This window comes from Sceloporus occidentalis, unplaced genomic scaffold, assembly GCF_023333645.1.
Source record: "Sceloporus occidentalis isolate IW3139 unplaced genomic scaffold, rSceOcc1.0.p SCAF_151, whole genome shotgun sequence".
NCBI classification, from domain to species: Eukaryota; Metazoa; Chordata; class Lepidosauria; order Squamata; family Phrynosomatidae; genus Sceloporus; species Sceloporus occidentalis.
The window spans coordinates 655749-665779 of record NW_028317131.1 but is presented as its reverse complement, the minus strand read 5'-3'; the positions used below and the strand labels follow the sequence as shown (position 1 = coordinate 665779).

The 10031-nt window shown below is 41.2% G+C and overlaps 1 protein-coding gene across 2 annotated transcripts; it reads left to right on the top strand.

Moving 5' to 3' along the window:
* The first annotated feature begins 703 nt into the window (after nt 1-703).
* Nucleotides 704-8843, top strand: LOC149280614 (tyrosinase-like). 2 transcript variants are annotated; one of them, XM_089500306.1, is made up of 5 exons: nt 704-1522; nt 3828-4044; nt 5106-5253; nt 7540-7716; nt 8618-8843. In XM_089500306.1, exons 1-5 carry the CDS (start codon nt 704-706, stop codon nt 8841-8843), a joined length of 1587 nt encoding a protein of 528 aa, XP_089356432.1. The 2 variants fall into 2 exon arrangements, with proteins under 2 accessions (XP_089356432.1, XP_089356433.1); XM_089500307.1 differs by having other exon boundaries at nt 7540-7721; nt 8626-8843.
* The last annotated feature ends 1188 nt before the right edge of the window (nt 8844-10031 follow it).

The following is a 10031-nucleotide window of genomic DNA, read 5'->3' as shown; positions in this document are numbered from 1 at the left end:
CGTTGACAACAGAAACCATCAATAAACAATTAATACTGATCAATAGACTAAAGGATAGTTTTGCCTCTGACCGAGAACTCTGCAAATCAGAATGCTTTATTGTAAGCTGGTTTTGTAGTACATGTAAGAGCAATAAAAAAAAAAAAACAATTCCACAAAGAGTTAAATGTCCATTGATGATGAAAAGTTAATGCCACACTTCCTATAACTTTTTATAAAATGTTTTTCCTACTTTTAAAGGGTTTGGGTTATTGTCACATGCCACCAAAGCATTTCACATTCATTAGCTACACTTCTTTCAAGGTCCTGATTTAATTTGTCTCCAATAATATTTGTTTGGCTAATTAGAGATCAAAAATAAATCGTTTTTAACATATTGTTTGGCAGTGAGATTTAAGTATGGCCCTTAATTTGTCATCAGGAAGTGGGAATGTTTAATTGATACATTCAGATGGACTGAATGGTTTCTTTGTAAATATGATATATGCCATTCATGATACTGAAGTCACATTCCTATTAACCATGAGTTGGATCCTGGAGTTTTAAGTGAGGGTGGGGTCATAGATCTTCATCACTTGTAGAGGCTGAAAAAATACTATAAGCCATAACACGTGTCCATCTCAATTAATAAGGGGAGGGAAAGGGTAAGACTTGCTTAAGCTGGTGGAAAGATCACAGGAGGTCTTGCAGGAGAAAGTGAAACATGTTTCTTCTGTTCCTTGGAAGTCTGTTTCTGCGTGTCCATTTGGGGCATGGACAGTTCCCCAGAGCCTGCACTTCACCTGAAGTCCTCTTAAGCAAGGAGTGTTGTCCAGTTTGGTCTGGAGATGGTTCCCCGTGTGGAGAGCTGTCTGGTAGGGGGACCTGTCAAGATGTCCTGCTGTCTAATTCCACTTCTGGTTCCCAGTTTCCCTTTAGTGGGATTGATGACAGAGAAAACTGGCCTATTGTATTCTACAACAGGACTTGTCAATGTCAAGGTAATTTTATGGGAGCCAACTGTGGTGAGTGCAAATTTGGCTTTATTGGTCCAAACTGCACTCAAAGGAGGTTGATGATCAGGAAGGAGATCTTCAAGATGACCACTGCTGAGAGGAACAAGTTCATTGCTTACCTTAACTTGGCCAAGCACACCATCAGCCCTGATTATGTGATAGCCACGGGTACCTACTCTCAGATGAACAATGGATCCAGTCCCATGTTTGCAGATATAAACGTGTATGATCTGTTTGTCTGGTTGCACTACTATGCTTCCAGAGATGCCTTCCTAGGAGAGGGCACGGTTTGGAGGGACATAGACTTTGCCCATGAAGCCCCAGCCTTTGTCCCATGGCACAGGTTTTTCTTGCTCCATTGGGAGCATGAGATTCAGAAGGCTACTGGGGATGAGAACTTCACCATCCCCTACTGGGACTGGAGAGATGCAGAGCAGTGTGATATTTGTACAGATGATCTTATGGGGGGCAACCATCCCACCACCCCTGGCATTCTCAGCCCTGCATCCTTCTTCTCATCTTGGCAGGTAAGTTAAGTATACATTTCAGGGTCATGTGTTGACTACCTACTGTATTTCTACCACTTTTGGTGTGTGTGTGTGTGTGTTCTATTATTTATGAAGCTTATATTTTCTGTTTTGTAACTTGTATGGAAATGTAAATTTTAAAGGACACAGCCAACCAGATTAATATCCTTTCAAATTGGGTTTCCTTGTAATCCTGTCATAGAGTGGTCCCACCATAACAGAGTGTGTGACATTATGCTTCATACATTATCTGTGGCTAGTAAAACTGGCTGCAATGAATTCCTAGGGAGCTGTGTGTTTAATGCTTTTTAATAGGTGTGGTGTGTTATAAATTATATGCTCCTGATGATTATTTTTGGGGGATAGGAACATGTCTGATGATCAGTATGCTAGAGATTGACCGTTAAAGTAAATGGGCTAATCATTGAGGCTTTAAGGTTCTAAACAAGTGGCTTATTAAGAAGTACCTGTTTAACCTTCTGCCTTAACAAGACTAGTAACTAGTTAATTAGTAAGAAATCCTTGTTCTAAGAAGATATGAGAGGCTCCCCTACAGCTCTGCAATTTAGTGGGGCTTATTTTCTAAACGGTATCATGCGGCCGAGATGAAATTATTCACATCAAGGTAGGTTTCTCATTGCTATTGTCCATTAAGTATAATGTTGACTTTTAATGCTAGTTTACACCCTTTTCTTGCGCCCATGTTATGTAACGTTATAATTCTTGTTCTTTTGCTTAGCTGTAGCTTATTCTGGTATACTGGCTCAAATACAGAAATGGATAGTGCAACACAGGCTTATCCTCTTGAGGGTCATTTTTATATAATTAAAGTAGATTTAAATGCAATTTTTCTTTCTAGCACTTTTCCACCTATGTATTGTTGTTAGTTGTGTTTTGCAATGACCTTGCCTGAATTAATATTTCCTCCTTTGGCTGCAATGAAAAGTCTCTCAAATTGCCCAAGGTATTTGGGTTTTGTTTTATCCAGTGTGGGGGAAAAAATGGCATAATACTCCTCATTCTAAAGGAATTATGTTTATCCAACCTCAGAGGATTAAAATATAGGATTTAAACCACTCTTTTGTGGGGTGTCTGGGGGCACTGCCCTACATCGGGCCTAGGGCAGCCACAAAGGTTAAAGTGTAGGGGCCTTAACTCGTTCTTGCCCCTTAGGATGTACCATATGTCCTGACTTAGTTGCAGCCGCTACACAATAGATCATGCTGTGTATTGAAAGCCTGGACTCTTCCCAGTTGATGCTGGCTTCCTGCTGACCAATCATGTGTAAGGGCGCTTGGCGCGAGTGCCGGTACACCTTTATGTAAGGAATGCCTAATTCTACATTCCCTTCCGGTAGGTGTCACTGCTGACACCTACCAGAAGTTCACTTAAGGATTGACTGATCGCACATATTGCGATCAGCAATGCAGGGCTATGGCGTCCTGCTTGCTGATCAGTGTGATCAGCACCAACACATCAGGGGAAGGAGCGGGAGAAAGTTTCAAACATATTTTTAGAAAATATTTTATATTAAATAAAATGGTAACATTTTAAGGAGAGCCCAGTGAGTCTGCAGCGCTGTACAAAGGGTAGACCGGGCGTAACAATATGACATACAGAAACAGGTGACGTGCATATGAGCTTGCAATCTAGAGGGAGCTGGGGTTTATTACACAATAGGTAAAAGTGCCATTGTTAGGGATGGAGCAGCCACGCTAGTGTAATTCCTGCAGGAGAGGGACTAGGAAAGGTGAGCTAAAGGATTATGGCAGGAAGGGCATTTTAGGCGTAAATTCGGAGGCGCCCTTAAAGAAGCGGGTCACAAGGGATATATTTTTTTTTTTTTTTTTTTTTTTTTTTTTTTTAAGGACCGAAGGCAGAGCTATGCATTTGTTTCTTGCGTTTTTCCCTCATATGTTTATGTTGAAATAAGACACACACAACACTACTGCAAATTATTTAAATTTATTTACGTGCAACACGCTGTTGCCCTACCATACATTTTTATATAAAGTATTACAATAATCATAGGATGTTGACTAACATAAACTGGGTCATTGTTCAGCTGTGTCACCTACAGCGTATATTAGAGTTTTGGTTTTTTTTGTTTTGTTTTTTTGTTTTTTACACATCACTAACTATGGTATGTATGTATGTATGTGAGCCCTACTTGACTTGAACAAAACTGTATAATTTTGTGTGGGTTTATCAAATATGGAAAAGGGGAATCCTGGCTTAACAAAATAACCTCTCAGGATTTTGGCTTTAAATGCCGCTAACTTCACAAAAAAAAAATGTTTAACAGGTTGTGTGCAGCCAATCTGAGGAATACAATAGTCTTAGGACATTGTGCAACGGTACCGATGAAGGGCCCATAATTCGAAATCCTGGGGGACATGACAGAACCAGGACCCCTAGGCTGCCTACATCCGCTGAGGTCGAGGCATGCCTGGCACTGACGGACTACGAAACTGGACCCATGGATAGATCTGCCAACTTTAGCTTCCGGAACACTTTGGAAGGTATGTGGTTATGTGGCTTCTTCCAGATGCTAGAAAAGTATCCCTGCGTGATAAATAATCAGATGACTCCATTTTACAAACCATATGAACAATACGCAAACCTTTTCTGCGCCATTAATGGTAAATTAGAATTATTTTTCACTTAGAGGAACACATCCACCGTGACAAGACAGAGCTAACCCTAATCTAAACCAAACCTCAGCCTAGCTTGTGCATGAGCCAAACTGGATTTTCCATTCATAAAAGGTTCTATTTAGTATCCTGTGGGAAGCAAGAACCCCCAAAAAGTCAGAGGGTATGGTAGTCGCCCCAGTTCCAGCTTGCGCTTCCTCCTGACAGAGTGATCAACTCTTTGAGCTCAGTGCTGTCTTTTGCTGTCTCCTGGTGCCATGATTGATAAATGACCTCAGCCAGGAAAGCGGGTTGGTGGATGATGCAATAATACTGTCCCCCGTTGGATTAATGAATTCTACCAAGAAGATACTCTACAAACTGAGCACCTGGTTAACCCGTATTAAATTTGGTACTTAATTGATTGTGCTTCCATTGTATTCATTGGGAGATCTGACACAATTACTTGTCTGTGGGTTTCTAAGACCGAAACAATAGTTCCAACATGGTAGCTGGGATATGTTATCATATCCGAGCATTTCTTGTGAGCTAAATTATAGCAAGAGATAGGCAGCGCAGACCTACCTCTTCATTGTTGTGGGAAGGGCCAGCCTCCTGGTCATGCCAAGTGCCCCGTGGCAGATCCCTAGCGATATCCTGACAGGCATGTTGAATCCAGACAGGATGGGGCTTTGTGGTCCTAGACAGCCACTTTGAGCCAGATTACCAAAGAATCTCCTGCTATTAAGTTATTCCTCACCTGCAGTAAAAATTGTTTGGGCAGCCTTGGTGGTGTGATGACGATAGCTAAATGTATTCAAATGAAATGCTTTAATCTAAATTATGTGCATAATCGGCTATCATACAGTCACGATGTAACCCAAAAACGTATCGGTTAGCATGTTGTCCTATAATTGTTTGTGTTTGGTTTTTGTTTTGTTTTTTGTTAGGTTTTGCTGATCCATTGACCGGAGTCTCGGATCGGTCGCAGAGCACTCTGCACAATTCATTGCATGTTTTTCTAAACGGCTCCATGTCTCAGGTTCAGGGATCCGCTAATGACCCTATTTTTCTCCTTCATCATGCATTTGTGGATAGGTGAGAATTGTCCATTTATTAAGACGTGCTTTAGCAATATAAAAAGGTTTATTATACTTCAATCTGATGACCATGTCCTCGAGACATATCATCCTACATGACTCTTAGAACATTAGGTTCACCCAAAGGTATCGCAAACCTATTGGGCACTCTTCTCTTGGAGCAATACATCAACATCCATATTTATTTTCTGGATCCAGTAGCTAAGACTTTGTTCAGGAGGATTCTTCTTGGGGGACTTAATGGCAGCTTCCCTGATAAGAAAATGAAACTAGGGACAGCCCAAAATTAAAAACTGATTAAGGGTTTACTCAAGTAAGGAATAGTGAGAGCCATAGCTTTTATTGGGTCAACAAAGTTGAATACATTTTCATGACTTTGGAGGTCTCTTCTTCAAATGAATTATTTTCATATGTTTATATTGTTGTTCACATCAAGACTATCTCTTCTCATTGCTTTTGGTGACTAGGTCAAAAACTTCTGCAGCTACTTCATTTTGGTCTCCAAAATAATGTTGTGAATACATTTTTGGGCTATGTAGGACAGGCAACCAAATTGCATGCAGCTCATACACAATACAATTTGCCCTACTAATTTACGCCATGTTGATATCCTGGTTGGTGATAGCGTGAAGGGCAGTAAGGTGATGAGATACAAATCTTTTCCCCGCTGTATGCTGGATATTTTATCTATGCCATTCACAAATATGATCCAAAGGTACTTGACTGGCATAAACACAAGGCTGCGAGACTGACTTGCATGATGAGATTTTCAAACCAACTCAAAGCGAAAATTGGTATTCAGAGCAAGAAGATCTACTCGGGGTTTTAGATTATGCATACCCCCCCCCAATCATTTTGTATTCCCACTATCTAGATGTCCTCGGTAGACCTGTGTAATGACAGCTGACAACCTTTCAGATCAGAAGAAAGTTTAAAGATTAAATTCTGTGTGAAGTTTTTGCAGTCACTTCATAACCAGTTTATTGCAAAACCTAAGCGTGTTTTTTTATTTACATTGAAAGTAGAAACTTGTTAAAAATGGCCAGGATTTACTTTTGGAATGAGGGAGTTTGTGAGTGCATGCTTGGCAATAAGTCTTTGGATTCATGTTCACCCCCCCCCCCCCCCCGCATTAATGGAAATCTGAATCTTTAATGGGCTTGCATTTTAACACAATATGTAATTTAAACAAAAATGATATTAATATTTATAAATATTAATTTACCCAGAAGCTCTGCTCAAGAAGACTGCCGGTAGAAGAAAAGCTTAGAGTTCTTTTCTAAATTTCTGAAATTGATTTTCTCTTGTAGCGTTAGGACTTCTTAGGAAATTACTATACATGACGCTACTAATATATTTACAATGTGTCGCTGTAATTCACAGATTAAGTTTAAAATAGCTTCCACTGAAAGCTAAATCACTGCAATGATGCCTCAACATGCAAAATGTAATTACTTTAGTCCAAATAAATCAGAAGACTTATTTGTGTATGTAGTTTTACTTATACCGTATTGGCTCGGATATAGGCGCACCCGCATATAGGCCGCACCCTAAAAGTTAGGTTATTTTTTTTTTTTTTAATGAAAAAGGTTTCTGCACCCCCACCCCCAAGATATGCTGCCACTCTGTCACCACCCACCCACCAACCAGACTTACCGGTGCAGACTCTACGGGGTCTTGCAGGGCTGGCGGGCGACGTCTACACAACACTTCAACTTCCGGTGCCGGCACTTCCGCCGTGAGAAGTACCGGCAAGGAAGATTGTTCACGCAGACGTTCACCGGCAGCGGCGATGCGAGCAGAAACGAGCAGAAATGTGCTTTAAAAATCTCCCTTGCCGGGACTCCCCCGTGGGAATTTCCGGCAAGGAAGATTGTTAAAGCACATCGAGCAGATGTGCCGGCAGCGGAGGTCGTTCATGCTCCTCGCCGCTGCCGGTAAACGTATGTGCGATGCGCTTGGACAATCTCCCGTGCCGGCACTCCCCCCGTGGGAAGGGCTGGCAGGGGAGGCTGTCTGAGCGTATCCGAGAGTAGGATGCAGGTTCCCTGCACCGCTGCGGGGGATCTGTATCCTAACCCCGCTGCCTGCCCGGCGCCCGGGACTGCATGTCCCGGCCGTCGGGCGCTAGACCCCGAATATAGGCCACACCCCCACTTTAAAGACTTAAAGTGGGGGGGGGGGAGTGCGGCCTATATTCGAGCCAATACGGTACTTAGAATTCCATTATACTTGTGGATTTGATAATTGTTTTTTTGTTGTTTTTTTTTGTATATATAAACAGCATATTTGAACAATGGCTTAGAAGACACCAGCCTTCGTTAACGATTTACCCAGAATCCAATGCACCAATTGGACACAATCAAGGATATTACATGGTTCCATTTCTTCCATTATATACAAATGGAGAATTCTTTGGCCCATCAAGAGATTATGGATACGAGTATGACTACCTATCAGAATCCGGTAAAGTATCTATTATGTGGTTGGTATGCATGTAACAAATGTTACATAGTGCGGTCATATTCCACAATGGGTAGACGGGACATAACTGATCACGACGATGTGGATTTACAGAGACAAAAGGTAAGGAATGCTCTGTTCCAACAAGATTAAAGGAGCCGGGGGTATGTTACACAAGAGTTGGAAATATCTGAGGTGGACACACCACACAAGTGCATCTCGTTGTGAACTTCATCAACACTGGGAACATAAATAACGCATTTGGTAACCTTACACCATGGCAAATTCAGTGCTACACACTTTTTGCTTAAATTGGTTACAATATTTTTTTTTTCTTTCCCAAAAATCTTGACCAAATGAGCATTGATATTAAAAAAAAAAAAAGTACCCTAGCTAACAAACTTAACACAGGATTTTTTATCACTATAAATGTATTTTGGAGCCAATGACTGCATGGGTTAGATGTCTTGTAGGTAAAATGTTTCAATAATTGCCAATGCATGAGTTAAATTATTTTTTTATTTTTTATTTTTTTATGAAGCTTGAGCACAATAGAAAACTGAGGCTTTAATACAAATAATGATCTTGCCAGGTATTACAGCGAGGTTCAATTATTCAGAATATCTGATTCGTTTAAAAAAAATAAAAAAATAAAAAAAAAATATAAATATATATATCTATCCTATATAATCATGGTGGGCTATGCCAACTCTGTACACCCTTCCATAGTGTTATGGGCCAATTGGCGAGTTCAGTGACTTCCCTATTAACCAACCAACCCAACGAGTTTTAGTAAAGCTGGGAGCCATAGGCCTAAACCAGACTATGTCACAGCCTATTACATACCAACTACTGTACATGTATAACTGTACTCATTGCACATATATTATTTTTTTCCCCCCTCCAGGATCCATTGAAGACTTCCTGATGCCGTACCTTGAGCAAGCACAGAGGATTTGGCAGTGGCTTGTGGGAGCTGCAGTAGTCGGTGGTTTAATTACTGCTGTAATTGCCACGATAGTTGGCTTGGCGTGTCGGAGAAAGAAGAAAGGGATGTCTGAAGAAACGCAACCTCTTCTTATGGAAGCAGAAGATTATCAAAGCACCTACCAATCAAATCTATAAAACCAATATCGGCTGAGTTTACATATAAATCCACCCCTTTTAATATGAATTTGATTGTGTACTATAGGGTACATATTTATGTCCAACAAAGGGGGTATATAGTATGTCATGCAGGATATTGTTTTATAGAATTTAAATCTCCGTTTAGTAAATTATGCTGAGAACCAGTATTAACTTGTGGGTGCTAAAATGTCAGGGAGGTTATTCAAGTTGAAGGGGTTAATTATAATGTACTTTTTATCAATATATTACAAAATATATGAAATGACCAGTAATGTATATACTGTGTTTAACAATGGCTGTGATCTACAAGTAAACCCCTTTTTTAATTTGGGAAGAAGTATTGGTTTGTTTGATGCTTTTGTCTCCATTACTGGATCAATAAAGTGACCAATGGGTATAATAGATGAGCAGAACTAAGTGGCTCAAATGAGAATGTCTTCCTATCTGCCCATAGTATACTTGAATTACCCCCACACATACACATTGGTCCTGAACCACCCACCCCCACAGATGCTCTGCCTATATATAAAAAAATTACAAGTGGGGCTGGGAACTTATATCATATATTACAGCCCCCGGCTGCAGTTGGGTTGTCACACGACCACCAGGGCTGTTCCTCGTATCTTCATGCCCTGGTAGGCTTTGTGGCAACAGGATTGGAGTGGAAAACATGTGGATGACGGTTCTCCACATGAGTTCGGTCTCAGGAACTTACTGGACCAAACAGTGGCTTCCCTGATGAGGAAGCCCCCTCTACAAGCACTGGAAGCCGGCCTGTGGGATAAATGCGAATAGCCTGTCAGCCTGTCATCCGGTCGGAGGAAAGATGTCTGTATGGATAACTGGTCTCCTGGGAGTGGAAGAAGCATGACTAGAAGGCCAGAAATAGCATCTATACGTTCACCCTGTCATGCAGGCAGAGGCATCCCACCTGAGCATGTACAATAGTCATTTACAACATTAACCTAAAAAATTGTTTCATAGTGTCTAGAATCAGGCCCTGCCATGGAGCAGAGTGGGGCAATTGCCCCAGGCGGCACTTTGCCACCCCAAGGGCTTTTTTTTTTTTTTTTTTTTTTTTTGCAGAGGAGAGAGGGGCACCGAGTGGTTTTCTTTATCAAGTTTTCAGTACTTGGCGCCCCTCTCTCTCCCCTCTAGCTCGGTCTCAGTGCCGGCTTGTAATGC

Coding starts and splice junctions, on each gene's coding strand:
- LOC149280614 (XM_089500306.1), top strand. CDS start 704: ATGTTTCTTCTGTTCCTTGGAAGTCTGTTTCTGCGTGTCCATTTGGGG. Junction 4,045..5,105: donor CTTCCGGAACACTTTGGAAG/GTATGTGGTTAT, acceptor GTTTTTTGTTAG/GTTTTGCTGATCCATTGACC. Junction 7,717..8,617: donor GAGTATGACTACCTATCAGA/ATCCGGTAAAGT, acceptor TATTTTTTTCCC/CCCTCCAGGATCCATTGAAG.